Source organism: Saccopteryx bilineata, chromosome 4 (assembly GCF_036850765.1).
Source record: "Saccopteryx bilineata isolate mSacBil1 chromosome 4, mSacBil1_pri_phased_curated, whole genome shotgun sequence".
Classification (NCBI taxonomy): Eukaryota; Metazoa; Chordata; class Mammalia; order Chiroptera; family Emballonuridae; genus Saccopteryx; species Saccopteryx bilineata.
Genome location: NC_089493.1, coordinates 180,844,891 through 180,860,184, shown reverse-complemented (window position 1 = coordinate 180,860,184; position 15,294 = coordinate 180,844,891). Strand labels below are relative to the sequence as shown.

At 47.4% G+C, this 15,294-nt stretch overlaps 2 protein-coding genes across 4 annotated transcripts in view; both read right to left on the bottom strand.

Annotated features, from left to right (window-relative positions):
* Positions 1–3,726, bottom strand: part of CYFIP2 (cytoplasmic FMR1 interacting protein 2) — a 117,298-nt gene extending 113,572 nt beyond the window's left edge. For 2 of the 3 annotated variants that reach the window (XM_066273126.1, XM_066273124.1), the window contains exon 1: positions 3,616–3,726. The gene's annotated coding sequence lies outside the window, so the exon portion shown is untranslated. Of the gene's footprint in view, positions 1–3,232; positions 3,441–3,615 lie in introns of those variants that run through there. The other variant, XM_066273125.1, reaches the window with a different exon arrangement.
* An 8,734-nt stretch (positions 3,727–12,460) lies between these two features.
* Positions 12,461–15,294, bottom strand: part of ITK (IL2 inducible T cell kinase) — a 54,873-nt gene continuing 52,039 nt past the window's right edge. Inside the window, exon 17 of the mRNA XM_066273128.1 lies at positions 12,461–14,812. Within this exon, the coding sequence (XP_066129225.1) occupies positions 14,741–14,812 (72 nt within the window). The 3' untranslated portion in view covers positions 12,461–14,740. The remainder of the gene's footprint in view (positions 14,813–15,294) is intronic.

The following is a 15,294-nucleotide window of genomic DNA, read 5'->3' as shown; positions in this document are numbered from 1 at the left end:
AAGAGCCACACATTCTGGAACCTCCTTCTCTTCTCTCTTCCTATGGCCTTTTCTTCTTAGACTGGGACTTACAGACATTATCTCATACATGAGTTCCTATGGCAACAGGTAGGCTACAGGCTGGGCAGGTTGTTTTCCAGTGCTTAATTTTTAAAGTCAGAGAGGGTAGTGGCTGATTGAAAGGAACACAGCAAGTCAGGGATCCCTCCTGTGTCTTAAGCCCACTGCACTGCTCCGACGGCCTGGGAAGTCAAGTGTGCCTTTAACATGCTTCGTTTGTTGCAAAATGCTGAATGCACACAGTGGAAGAGGTCCTTGCTAACCTCTGTGTGTTGAAATGTGAGAACTACCTCTGGGCTTCCGCTCAGCCCAGTCCCTCCCTTCTCTCTGCCTACTCACGTTATACCCACCTCCAGCGTGCTACTCAAGAGCGCTTCTTACCTGAAGCCCTCACTGATACCACATCGTATCACATGCTCCCTTGCCTGCCTTTTGCAGGTTAACCTGGGGCTGGGTTTCCTGATCACAGAGACCAACTTCCCCGGGAAAAGCAAAATCCAGGAAGGCTCTGAAGGTACAGGGGGTTGGTAAGAGCTGTGGATTAACTACATACGAGCCACATTCTTAATGATTATGTAATCAATACATTTAACAATAAATATATAATAGGACTCTGTGCTCCATGCTCTACTGAGCACTTTCATGCATCCCTCATTTAATAAGAACAGCCAGTGGTGTACCAGCTCCTACCCCGCCTGCTGGGCGGCCACTTTACCCGTCAGTAGGCAGTAGCTTGCTCCACCCCCCTGTCCGGCCTCCACCACTAACACAGGGCCCATCCTCTGGGCCCTCGACATGGCTTTGCTCCTTAGAACAACAAGACCAAAGGCCTTTCTACTAAGGCTCCAATGAGGTGACTGATGTCTGCTTTCGTCAACTACAAGTGAATAATTAATGCTTGCCAGGAAAGAAATAGACTCATTGTTATGGTGGCCACAAGGAGGCTACAAAAGGCCATTCTGTGAAGCTCTTGGTGGCACCCTAGGGCCAACAGTGGCCCAAAGAAAGCCCTGTGAGAGTGTAGGCAGATCCTCAACATGAGACTAGAGCTGGGCCCTGTTTCCAGGAGCGCTGTTCCCAATGCTAATTAGCTTGTTGCCTATTCATCACCTAATTCAGCTTGCTGGTGAATGACAGCAGCGGAGGCCGCTGAACACCCTGAGACAGAGCGATTTATTAGAGGGGACCTGTCATGTTCTCCCAGGGCTCTTTCCCTATATTTTTAAAAAGATTTTATTTCTTCATTTTTAGAGAGGGGAGAGAAAGAAAGAGAGAGAAGGGGGGAGGAGCAGGAGGCATCAATTCCCCTATGTGTCTTGACTTGGCAAGCCCAGGGTTTCAAATCAACAACCTCAGTGTCCCAGGTTGATGCTTTATCCACTGCACCACCACAGGTCAGCCATCTTTTCCCATTTTTAAAATCATGTCAACTTGCTTCTCTGGACCAGCCTGATTTGATTTGAGAAAACTTCTTCAATCCTCCTGGATTTTATACCCGACTCTCAGCCTAATGCCCAAAGCAAGTTTTTCCTTTTCCACTTCCAGGAAGGACTGAACAAGGCAGGTGTGGGTGCCTACAGAATGGGTCAGAAGTGGCCAAGAAATATACTAAAGAAGCTTAGTGAGCAGAGAGCTATAGCCCCCAACCGGAGACTTGGCACGCACAGCTAGCCAGAGACGCTGGCTTTGTAAGGCACAACACACTCTTCCCGTGGCCTAGTAGCTGTCCCCGCAGATGGCACCCAGTGTCATCGAGTAACTCTCCAGAGGAAAGTTTCAAACCCCCCCCCCCCCACTGGACATAGGGTGCTTGACAAATTCTATCTAGTGACAGTAACCCTGGACCAGTTGCACATACATACTCCTACGATATTTTTGCCCTCAGGGCCAAAGCTGCCCTTGCAGCAAACAGAGCTGACAGCTGCTAGGTATTGTCATCATCTCAGGAAGCTGTTCGCCAAAATTGCTACCCAGCTCCTCATTCTGACTTCCAGCCCACTGCCTCGAATTCCACCGTGAGAGATATCAAGAATTTGACCTAAAGCTTTGCTTCCCATTCAGATGCCTCCTATCTAGTTTCCTTTCTGGTCAAATGGCATCAAAGCACCTGCTCTGTGTGGAATGGGAAATTCTTTTGTATGTAGCTTTTGAGGATAAAAATAAGGCTCTTTGCTTGAAAACAAGTTGAATGGGAAGCACAGGGCACTGTGTGGAAGTGGAGGTGGAAGGCCTCTCCGAGGGCTGCTGGGGGTGGGCAATGCTGGAGAAAACAATCACAAAGCCTTAATAATCCCGCCCAGGGATGTGGACCTCGATTTTTGCCCTCCAACATCTGTGATCTTCAGGGTTGCCAGACTCTTCCAACAGGGCCTGTGCCCAAGAGAAAGGTAAGACCTTCTGCCCTAAGGTGGACGTGGGCAGGAGGTGGAAAAGGGGAGTGTGGGAACCAGCACTCTCCTGATTTGATCCTCATGCCCACAGGACTGCCCCACCCCCTGCTCATTCCAGGTGGCAGAAGCGCCCAGGAGCCAGCAGCAAAATATCCTTGCCCCCTTCCTGGCCTGGCTGGAATGGGAGCTGATGGCCATCAGCTCTTGGTGTTTCCAATGCCCCGGAGACACTCTTAATTCAAAGTCAGAATCCCTGGGCTGGGGAGGGCACCATGTCCTTCCTTGCCGGCTTATCTGGACAGACAACCACACTCTTAGCAGACTACGCTTCCTGCGCCACCGTCAAACAGAGAGCACCCCCTTCTCTTGCTTTTCACAAAGGCGATGCGTACCCATCTACGGGGAAGACTGTCCTAAAAAACTGAAGCCACCACAGACAGGTAGGCATCTTCCTGATTCTTCAGAGCTCAAGAAAGCCCTACCTTTTGCCCAGGAGCCAGGCCACTCATTCCCTTCCTCCGCCCCCGCCTCCAGCCAGCCGGGGAAGAGCGCTGCGAGTGTAGGCCTGGAGGCTTCAAAGCGGGTCAGACGAGCTTCCCCGCTCATTAAACCCCCCACCCCCAAACAGCGCCTCTAAGCCCCGTCACCCCACCCATCTCAGGTTCACCGCAGGGCGCTGGGTGCCCGAGGCGGCTGCCAGACGGGCCCAGGCGGCTCTCGCTAGCCTGGGGGAGGTGATGGTGGCCGCGGCAGCCGAGGCGGAGGCTGGCGCTCTGCAGTACCTGGGCGCGGGGATGCCGCCCCCGCCGGGCTCGCGGCCGCTGCAGGTGTCTCGGGGGTGCGGGACCCGCGCCGCTTTCTCTCCGGCCCGCAGCTCTGGCCCAGGCCGCGCACCTGCTGCTGCCGCCACCGCGCCCGAGCCTCTCCGCGTGTCTGCGCCGCGGGGCCCAGGATGGGCCGGAGGGGAAAGGGGACTGCGCGGGGCCTGGGGCCCAGCCTCCAGGGCTTCCGGGAGCCCCCAGGCCGCCCTTGCCGGGCGCAGCGCCGGGCACCCCCCGCAGGCTGGAAGGGGCGCCGGCCCCTCGCGCATCTTCACGGCCACATCGCCGTCTCCAGCAGCATCCCGGTCCCCGCGCCCGCCCCAAGGCCTGCGAATGCCGCTTACCTGGATCTGCGGCAGGTTCAGGGGAGCGGCCCGTGGATACCGCCGGGCCCCGCGCCGGGGCGCAGGATGCTCTCCCCCGCTCCGCTCCGCCAGCCGCCGCTCTCGGCCCCGCCCTTGTCCCCGCCCCTCCGCCCGCCGTGGCTCCTCCTCCGCCCCCGGTGCCAGGCCCCATCGCCCGCTCGGGTGTCACACAAAGAGCAGGAAATGGCTGCGGTGAGGGGCTCCGGGTGCGCCCCTCTACGCGGCCGGCGCATCCCGGACCTGCACCTCGGGCTCCAGCCCCAGGACAGCCAGCTGCCCCGCTCTGCGGTTGGAGAAGAGAGGGAGGACCTGTCCCAGGCCCCTCATTCCTAGAACCACACCTGCAGCAGTGCAAGAACAGAAGCTTTGGGCTCCATTCGGATCACATTTGTATTTCCAAGTGCTTGTTTATCTGCTAATATTTATTGAGCACCTATTTTGTTCCAAGCACCGTTCCAGGAGCTGGATATGCACTCGTCTGCAAAAGATGGGGTCGCTGCCCTTTTTGAGCTGATCATCTCCCAGGAGAAACAGGGCATCCATTAATTAATCTAGCACATGTCCAGCTATAGCTGGGAGACTTCTGTGAAGGAAGGGAACAGGGTGAAGGGATAGAAAAATCACTTGGGGATTGGTAAAAGGGGCCTTTTGAGTTTGGTCCCTAATGCCACGCCCCTGTCAAGAGAAACTTCTGGCATTTCTTTCTAGTTTCTTAAAGCGGAATCCCTGAAGCTGACATCTGTTACGCAGAACCTGCCTCAACTTCATTCAGGAAGAATTGCTTAATGGACAAAAAGGAAAAGCTATGTGACATGAAGTAATTCCTGCCAAAACCCAGGAAGGAACTGTGAGGACAGGCACCTTTCCCTTCAAGGCTTAATCTGTCATTGGTTAAGGCATGGTTCTCACTGACATGCGTGCAGCCTGGGGCCTGTCAGACCAGGCTGAAGGCAGAACACACCAAATCACAACCTTGAAGTAAGTCACTTCACCACTCTGTTCCTGAGATGACCCCATAGCTATAAGGAGCCATACCTGCTCACAAGCTTAATAATTATAAAGCATTTTATATTTTAAAAATTTGATTTAGAGAGAGAGATCAATCTGTTCCTGTATGTGCCTTGACCGGGGATCAAATTCACAACCTTTGCTGATCAGGTCAATGTTCCAACCAACTGAGCCACCCAGCCAGGACTTTTGAGACAATTTAAGGTGTATCCAGATTTAAAGGATAAAGTCTTGTTATAAGAACACCATTCAGAAATGTTTGCCTAGGGCCCACAAATGTATACATAATCACTCAGCTCTTCCTAGCAGGGGCTATTTATAAAGAGAGCATATTACTCAAGTCTCAGCAAAGGCTGTGGCAGTCTGTGTCCTTCCTGATCTCACATCATTTCCCAAGCACTCAGAAATCATGATCCTCTGTGGTTTGATGTTACATCACTCTAATTTAAATTGCTATTTTTAGAAGGGATGGTATATATATATATATACATACATACACACACACACACACACACACACGCACACACACGCACACGCACACACACACACATTTCTGTCTCCAATGCCATGTGAGAAAACTGTGGAGGTGTTTGTGAAGGATAGCTTTAAAAACGGAACTGATGTTTCTTTCTTAAAAATTTTTTTTTCCCTTTCCCCTGTGATCCTTGGGATTTTGAGTGTCAGTGATTACAAATATAGAACAATGGAAGAATGGGTTTTCATCCTAAAGGGAATGTTGCTGTGGATGGTGTAGATTTCTGGAAGATATATTTCTCCCTGTGGTTCCTTCGCTGCTTTTTCACCTTTTAGGAACAAGTTGCTTAAAAATAGAAGAGACAGTCACACAGGGGTCCCCAAACTACAGCCCACGGGCCACATGCAGCCCCCTGAGGCCATCTATCCGGCCCCTGCCGCACTTCAGAAGGGGCACCTCTTTCATTGGTGGTCAGTGAGAGGAGCCTAGTTCCTATTGAAATACTGGTCAGTTTGTTGATTTAAATTTACTTGGTCTTTATTTTAAATATTGTATTTGTTCCCGTTTTGTTTTGTTTTTTTACTTTAAAATAAAATATGTGCAGTCTGCATAGGGATTTATTCATAGTTTTTTTTATAGTCCGGCCCTCCAACGGTCTGAGGGACAGTGAACTGGCCCCCTGTGTAAAAAGTTTGGGGACCCCTGCAGTAACATATATATTTGGTTAGCCGTCAGACAGAAATGATTTTCTGACCTCTGAATTCTATTCATTTATAAGCAAACAGGTCTTGTAACTATCGTGTTAGGAATTCGGAGGCTTGCCTTTTGGTCCTAGTTTTGCAATTGAGTATTCTTAGACAAATCTCTCCACCTCCCTGAGTGAAGTAGGTTGGATATACTCCAAAGTCTCTGTGAACGTGGAAAATCACTTGACTTAAAACAAAGGACATACCTTGGCCGTACTTCCCTAGCTCCCCACGCGCACAGGATGGAGCCTACCTACTTTCCGTGGCCTACGAGGGTCTTCAGATCCTGCCGTGTACCTCTCCTGTGAACAAGCTTGCTATGCTTCAGCTGAAAGGAACCTTTTAGTTCCCCAACTTGCTGTGTTCCCTCTTGTGACCTTTGCACAAGCTGGGCTTTTTTTGCTTAGACTGATCCATCCTCCTTTTCCTCTCCCCTTCTACCCTTTCCCCCAGTTTGCTGCCCTGCTGGTTTCCACTTAGATGTCACTTCCTCCAGGATCCCTCCATGTCTGGGGTAGGTTCAGGTTAGCTGTCTGTAGCTCCTTGGGATTCCCCTACCATACCTCTTGTGATGCTGAGTTGTAATTGTTGACCCACTTGCCTGCATCCCACCGGGAGAACAGAAGACCTAAGAGAAGGGGTATGGCCACCTCGCTCCCATGGCATCCTCAGAGACTAGTACATAACAGGAATTTGGTAAAAGTGCGTTGAATGAAGAATTAAAAGTGAAATCTTACTTTACATGTTTCCAGTGAAGTTTGTAGCCGTCTGTCCACTGCCTTCAGATTTCCTTCATGTCCAGCCCCCCAGTACCATCGGCAATGAGAGGATTGCAGCTATCAGGTGAGAATTGCTTCGCCACTTGCAAAGATGTGTCCCACGCATTATGTTTCCATGTGTGACAACATTACCTTATTTTTAGAAAAGCCTCAAGTACCTTAGGACATCTAGGTCTCCATTTAAAATCTACTGGCAGACCCTGCTTCATAGAAACCGACAATGGAGTATTTGTAATGGGCATAAGAATTGGTTCTGGAATGAGAAATCCAAAATAGTGATATTAATAATAATGGCTAACATTTATCAAGTGCATTGCCTTATTTAATATTCACAATTATCCTATGCAGAAAATATAATTATTAGCCCCAGTTTTTATAATTGAAGAAACTAAGGCAGGTAAATAACTTGCCCAGGTAGTGAAACCAAAACTCATGCCTCTAATCAGAATTTTCAAAAGCTTCATTTCTCCCTACCCAACTAAATCCATGTATTTATTAATATCCCGTCTTATTGTAAAAACATATTTAATGCAAATTACAGAAATGCACTATTTTTTTCTTTTTTATTATTAATTTTAATGCAGTGACATTGCTAAATCAGGGTACATATGTTCAGAGAAAACATCTCCAGATTATTTTGACATTTGATTATGTTGCATACCCCTCACCCATAGTCAAATTGTCTTCCATCACCTTCTATCTGGTTTTCTTTATGCCCCTCCCCTCCCCCACCACCTCTCTCTCCTTCCTCGCCCCCCCATTACCATCACATTCTTGTCCATGTCTCTTGAGTCTCATTTTTATGTCCCATCTATGTATAGAATCATATAGTTCTTAGTTTTTTTGATTTACTTATTTCACTCTATATAATGTTTTCAAGGTCCATCCATGTTATTGTAAATGATCTGATTCATAATTTCTTATGGCTGAGTAGTATTCCATAATATATATGTACCAAAGCTTTTTAATCCACTCGTCCACTGACGGACTTGGCTGTTTCCAGATCTTTGCTATTGTGAACAATGCTGCCACAAACATGGGGGTGCATTTCTCCCTTTGGAACAGTTCTATGGTGTTCTTAGGGTATATTCCTAAAAGTGGGATAGCTGGGTCAAAAGGCAGTTCGATTTTTAATTTTTTGAGGAATCTCCATACTGTTTTTCACAGAGGCTGCACCAATCTGCATTCCCACCAGCAGTGCAGGAGGGTTCCCTTTTCTCCACATCCTCTCCAGCACTTATTCTGTGTTGTTTTGTTGATGAGCGCCATTCTGACTGGTGTAAGGTGATATCTCATTGTGGTTTTAATTTGCATTTCTTTAGTAATTAGTGATGTTGAGCATTTTTTCATGTGCCTATTGGCCATCTGTAGGAGAGACACACTATTTTAAAATGTTTTTAATAAGTAATAAATTTTAAAAAGAGGAGGAAAGGGGTTTGAGATGGAAAGAAAATGTGAATAATGCAAAAAAAACCCCTCTCTATTGCTACAGAAGATTCATGCATCTGGTCCATGTAGTTAACATTCGTGCAGTTATCAGGAGAAAAGAAACGTAATGGTCAGTTACACGATTGACATTGTCCATTAGGTCAAACCTGACTGCTTGTTCAAAATTGCCTCATGTCACAAATGAAAGAACACGGATGGAGGAAGGGAAAGGGTTGGATCCAGGCCCTGGTCTTTCACAGGAAACTAGATTGCCATTTTCTTCATAGAATCTGAAATAATTTGTTAAAGAACATATTTACAGCCCTGGCCGGTTGGCTCAGCGGTAGAGCGTCTGCCTGGCGTGCAGGGGACCCGGGTTCTAATGGGAGAAGCGCCCATTTGCTTCTCCATCCCCCTCCTTCTCTGTCTCTCTCTTCCCCTCCCGCAGACAAGGCTCCATTGGAGCAAAGATGGCTCCTTGGCCTCTGCCCCAGGCGCTAGAGTGGCTCTGGTCGCGGCAGAGCAACGCCCCAGAGGGGCAGAGCATTGCCCCCTGGTGGGCAGAGCTTCGCCCCTGGTGGGCGTGCCGGGTGGATCCCGGTCGGGCGCATGCGGGAGTCTGTCTGACTGTCTCTCCCTATTTCCAGCTTCAGAAGGGTGCAAAAAAAAAAAAAAAAGAATATATTTACAATGAAAATTTATTGTCTATGTATTTGGGAGGCCAGCCTCTAAGCTAAGTACTGTGATGAAATAGGCTCATTTCACCCTCATAAAATCCTTAGAAGTTGCCCTATTATTTTACAGATGAAATTTTTTAAGGTATCGCTCTCACGCATTAACTTTATTTTTAAGATTTTATTTTTCAGTTAGCTTTATTTTTAAGATTTTATTTTTCAGTTATAGTTTAACATTCAATATTATTTTGTATCAATTTCAAGTGTATGGCATTGTGGTTAGACAATCATAAACTTTACAAAGGGATGCCCCTGGCACCATCTGTAGTTATTATTATGTTATTGACTATATTCCCTCTGCTGTGCTTTTAAGTCCCTGTGACTATTTTGTCACTGTCAATTTGTACTTCTTAATCCCTTCATCTTTTTCACCCAGCCCCCACCTCCCTCTTCTCTGGCAACCAATCATCAATCCGTTCTTTGCATCTGAGTCTGTTTCTTTACAGATGAAACATTGAGGGGTTTTGCTGTTGAAACATTGCAGGTCTGTCCTGGAACATTTGGAAATGCATTCCCTCCCTTCTCTGCTGTCTTCCCCTCGCTTTGCTCATCTTCCACAATTTCTAGAGAACTGGCCTCTCTTGAGGGATAGCTCTTTCACACATAACTTGATAGCAAAGGACGTTCCATCTTTATTTAAACAAATACTGTTTATAATATTTGTGGATAAGAACTGATAAGGAGGATCTGAGCATATTCCAAATGGACTTGGAATGCAAAAACACAGCTGAGATAGAATTGGGTTAGTGCCGCTGTATTCTCAAGCCAGCATAGCTGGCCCTATAATCAACCCCATTGTAAGAAGCATGGTGTTTGGCAACAGAGTTTTGTCGGTACCCCACATCTTACCCCTCCAGACCCCTGCACTCCGCCCATGCTGCTGCTTCCCCTGGAGACTGACCTCTGTGGACCACCTTGCAAGGGTCCCCTTGTCCTTTGGCTTCCAGTTGGTTCCATTAACAAGAAGCCTCAGCGGTTGATGGGGAGAAGGGAGCAGAGTGGAGTCAGCATATTGGTTCTCCTGGCTTCCTCTTTGGGATGCTGCCTTGAGCTTCCCCTGGCCCGTCCCAGGAAGAGGACCCCTGGGCCTCTTCTCTAAGGGCAGTCTTCTCCAGAGGACCCTCTGCTTCCACACTCACACGACCACTTGTCCTGCTGTCTCTTCAAGCCTACGGTGGTAACTGGTCCTTGGCTCTGGTTCTCCTAACCCTGACCCACACTACTCTTAAATAATCCTTTTGTAAATAAGCTCTACTTCAATTATCTTAAAGCGAGTGTGACATGTTTGGTCCCTAGCTGATAAGACAGCTCATTTATCTTATGCACCTAACACAGTGCCAAGCATTAGCAGGTGAGTGGTAACTACTTATGAAATAAATGAAGGCACTCTATAACTCCTAACAGTATCGGTATAGTTCACACTGTGACTTAGGGAGAACCTCAGAGTCATTGAAAACACACACACATACACACACACACACACACACACACACACTCTCTCTCTCTCTCTCTCTCTCTCTCTCACACACACACACACACACACACACACACACTGCTGACACTCAAGTGTGGCTCTGGGGAGCAGGCTTCCATGCACCAAATTTCCAGCACTTCCCTCAAAGCCACAGCAAATAAACATATACTCTAGTACAAAATACGTGCTTTCTGTGCAAATGCAGCTTCCACTCCAAGCCTGTCTTCCTCATCATCAGACAGCTTCTCGAGCCCCTCTTTCTAGGGAATGCACAGCTCCCTCTGCACAGGCGTGTGAGCGCGCGCGCACACACATACACGCACACACACCACCGTCTTGTTGAATTGAGTGTCTTCTGTCTCTTCCCAGTGGTGGACCTCAGAATGTTGGAAGATTCCAGAGAAAAAAGTAGGTCTGCAGGCTAAGTGCTCTGAGAAGCAGAACTGTCCCTCTGACCCCATAGAGAATTTTCCCATCTGGACCATTTGCCAGTGGGAGTCAGGCCCCGCACCGAGGTGAGTCCCACAAAGTGGAAGGGCGGCAGGGAAGCCCCAGGCTGCCTCTCCTTTGTCTGGTGCCGGAACCACCGGAACTGGCTCCTGTAGAGGATGTGGGTGTTTGGTGAACTGAAAGGTAAAGGGGGAGCTCAACACACCCAAAACATAATAACCCAGCTTCTATTTCCCTGACATTCTAAGAGGGAAGGAACATCTGTTCATTTCTGTCCAACTGCGGCGGAAGACTGAATCAGGGTTCCCACGTGTTGCCCACACAGCAGATGACAGGGAACGCATCTGAACAATAATCTGGTGCCAGGAGCAAGGCAGAAAGCCACTCCAAACTGGTGTCTCTGCCACCAGTTTCCCTTTCTCAAATGCACTCAGCATGCTGCTGCCAGAATAGACACTCTATATTTTAATATATTTAATGTATACACTCTTTATTTTAAATGCAAAGTTGGCCTTCTCTCCTTGCTCAATGACACCTTCTATCTGTTAGGAGAATTCCAATTTTTTTTGTCTTTGATAACACGGTCCTTGCCTAGATTTATAGCCTCAGCTTCAATCTGCTTACCCCTTCTGTCATCCTCACCCTTGCTTGCTCTCTCTCTCTCTCTCTCTCTCTTACACACACACACACACACACACACACACACACACTTTATGCTCCACCAATGATAAACTGATAATTGCTTCTCAATATATTCTGTTTCTTCTATCCTTTTACCTGGAAAGTATTTCTCTTATTTCTGCCCACTTGCTTGCCTTAAGGGAAAAAACCCCCCATAATCCAACTTCAAAACTGAGTCAGACATGATTATATCCTCTATGAAACTGCTTCCCAAACTTTAATGTGCATAGGATCACCTGTGGATCTGGTTAAAATGTAGATTCTCATTTGGTGGGTCTCAGGGTGAAGCCAGAGAATTTGCATTTCTCAAAAACTAGTCCAGCCTGATCAGGCGGTGGCGCAGTGGATAGAGCATCGGCCTGGGATGAGGAGGACCCAGGTTCGAGACCTCGAGATTTCCAGCTTGAGCACGGGCTCATCGGGTTTGAGCAAGGCTCACCAGCTTGAGCCCAAGGTCACTGGCTTGAGCGAGGGGTCACTCGGTCTGCTGTAGCCCCCGGTCAAGACACATATTAGAAAGCAGTCAATGAACAACTAAGGAGCCGCAACGAAGAATTGATGTTTCTCATCTCTCTCCCTTCCTGTCTGATTCTCTCTGTCTCTGCCACAAACAAACAAACAAACAAACAAAAAAAAAACTAGTCCAGGCACCAAACTTTGAGTTGCAAGTGACCTTCTCCTATTAACAGTGATAGATCCCATCCGTTTTCCTGAACTCTTCTCTTCTTTGACCATGTTTCTGTTGTTGCTCTAATTGCTGTATCAGAAATAATTTTACATGTTTGTCTGCCTTTCCATATATACCTGCAGTTCCTGAATGGTAAGGACTGTGTCTTTTTCATCTTTGTTACTGCACTCAGCATAGCGTGTCTTAGGAACGTAGGAAACATTTGATATTTACCTGTTGAACAAATGTTGAATGACATACCGTTTTTAGTGGACTGTGGAACGTGAAACCATGTAACCATTTTACTTAAAGAAAATGTGTGGCTGTTTGACATTTGGACAAATGTGAAACTCAGGCCATACACACTGCAGTTATTAAAACGTACAGCTTTATTGCTGAACCCCACATTTAACTTGGTGTGCTTTATGAAGGGTAAAAATATTTGTGACATTTTTACTGTGAACACTAACAATGATTGTACATGAATAAATACCTAATCTATGCATATATAAATACACAGTCTCAAAAGGTATAAAACTATGAAATGCATCCAGAACCAGAACTTTGTATAAGGGAATTCCCTGTGAACACATGGCACCATTTTCAAAATGTTAGGATAGAAAAAAAATTAAAAACAGGCCAGAAGCCCATTCTGCAGGATAGGACAGTGGGAGGTGAACTGTCTACACACGTTCCATTAAAGCCCCGATGACTCGGAGCTTGAACAAGATAACACCACGTGAGAGGGAGGTTGTTATGCATCTGAATCTCCAGCTCATCAAAATACCGTACTGTTCAGAGAGAGGTGATTGCACCACCATCCAACAATCACTCCAAGAGTTTTATCTGAACACTGTATGAAAATTAACTCCCTTTCACAGTGGGGAATACCCTTCCCCCCACAAGTGCCCAAGAAGTGCAGCCAACTCAGGGTTGGAATAATTAAAGAAAGCCTTTATATTTATACTTCTGCAGGAGAGTCCTTCACGCTGCTTTGAAGCTCACCTATAAATGGCTTCACGTGACGTGACTGGTGGGTTGGGTGAATCAAAGGGTTAATTAAGTCCAAACTCATTAAATCTGACAAAGGGGAGGTTACAGATGAAGAAAGAGAAGATCCTATTCCAAGCTGGAGGGCCACCGCGCCAAGCACAATGGTCTATGCAGGAGAAGCATCACTGCCCGGTGGTGCTTTGTTGGTGTCTTTATTGGCTTTCCCTGCCTTTGCCCTCTGCTGTGTTTATCTTGTCTGCAATCCCTCTCATCCTCCGTAAATGACAGTGTTGAATAGGAATAAAACACTGTGCACTGGAGTCAGGCAGATGTGGGCTAGAATCCTGGGCCTTATACTTCCTAGTTCTCACTTCCTGCAGGTGGTTTTGGCTTTTTAAAGCCTCAGTTTTATTATCTGTAAAATAGGAATGATAATATGATCTCATGAGGTTGGTGTGAACTCGGGGTGAACTACAGAGAAGGCTTGTAGCTCAGTATATATTCATTTTGCATATTTAGGGTGCTCAATCAACAAGAGCCATTGCTATGCCTCTTAGGAGCACCCCACTTTGTGTCTGACTTAGTTTCCATCCAGAGGGTTTGAGCAAGAATAGAGCCCTTGTTCCTCCTCCCGAATTGTGGGAGACTTAAAAGCCTCAACCTGAAAGCTGCAAATCTCTAGGGCTTAAAACAAGCTTCAAATTCTCTCTGCAAGACCACACTCCCCAACACAATGCTGCCCTCTGTTGTTGACAGAAGGGTGCAGAGAGGGGGCTGATTCCTGGAGGTGCTGGGTGGCAGGGGACATGATGACAGAGGCCTCAGTCAGTCTGTGTTCAGAAGGAGCCATTTCCTCCTAGGGTGCCTGCGGAAGTGTTCTGTGCAGAAGGTGGGGGGCGTAGCCACCTGCCTGGCTTGGTACTGAAGGTGAGCACTGGCGTGGTAACAATCTAAGGTCTTTACTATCAGATGCCCTCCTTCTGCCCTGGCACACGATACTCAACACTTCAACCACGGAGTTGAAGTTGTTCACCCACGTTCACAATGCTCTCTTCAGTGAGAACGGTGGCAGCGTGCTGCTGAAGCTGCCTCTCAGCATATCCGGCCCCCGATGGGAGCTGCTGCTCCTCCACCCTCCACGGCAGGAAGCTGTGGCTGACGGCACCGCAGCGAGGGCCTTGCTCTTTCTGAGCTTAATCGGCTCACGGTTCTCCTTGGTAAGAAGCCGTATTCCTCGTTCCTCTTGCCCTGTCCCCTGGGATTTTGTGTTGTCGGGTTGAATAAAAAGTCCCTGACCATTCACCTTAGATCCATGTTGAAAATAATAATAAAAATAAACATCCAGTGTCCTACTTCGTCTCCCTCTTTCTCAAGAAGAAGTGCAAGAAATGTTGCCCGAAAGCTGGCTGACTGAGGTTTGCGCATGGCCAGGGCTGAGAGGCTGGAGAGAGGGCAGACACGTGGCCGCTGCTCCGGCCTCGGTCCCTTTCGTTGGCTGAGCTCCTGCCCGTGGCCGAGTGCCAGCCTGTGTCAGGATGCTGCCTCGTGGCAGCTCAGAGCGGGTGCCACAGGCCAGCCGCCCCTGGGGAGTCCTGGGCTGGCGGCAGCTTTTAATGCTCTGTGGAGGGAGGACTTCTCCTCCTACTCAGAATCCGCTGCAGAGTCTCGGCTAAAGCCCCGCTTCTGCAATTTCACCCAGTTGAGTCAAGAGTCTGGAGAAAGGTGGCCGGTCTTCTGGTTTCTAGAGAGGGAAGGAGAGGTCTCTGTGAGTTCCTTGTACTTGCATGTCATCGTTAATTCCAACAACAAACTAGAATTCAATAGCAGTGCCCTCTGCTGATTTTTAAATGTGCCTTTAAAATGGTGCTGGACCAATCGAACATCCACACGAAATGAAATGATTTTAGACATAGACCCTACACCCTTCACAAAAATGAACTCAAAAGGCTCTAAATGTAAAATGTGAAACTTATCAAAATTCTAGATGATAACAGCATAGGAGAAAATCCAGGTAAAGGACCTACAGATGAAATATACAAAGGCCTCTTAAAACTTAAAAGCAAGAAAACAAATAACCTGACTTTTAAATGGGCAAGAGATTTAAACAGGCATCTCTTAAAGAAGCCAGACAAATAGCAAATAAGTATATGAAAAGATGCTCAACATCATATCTCATTAGGGAATTCCCAATTAAAACAACATACCACTTGTTGAAGAGATACA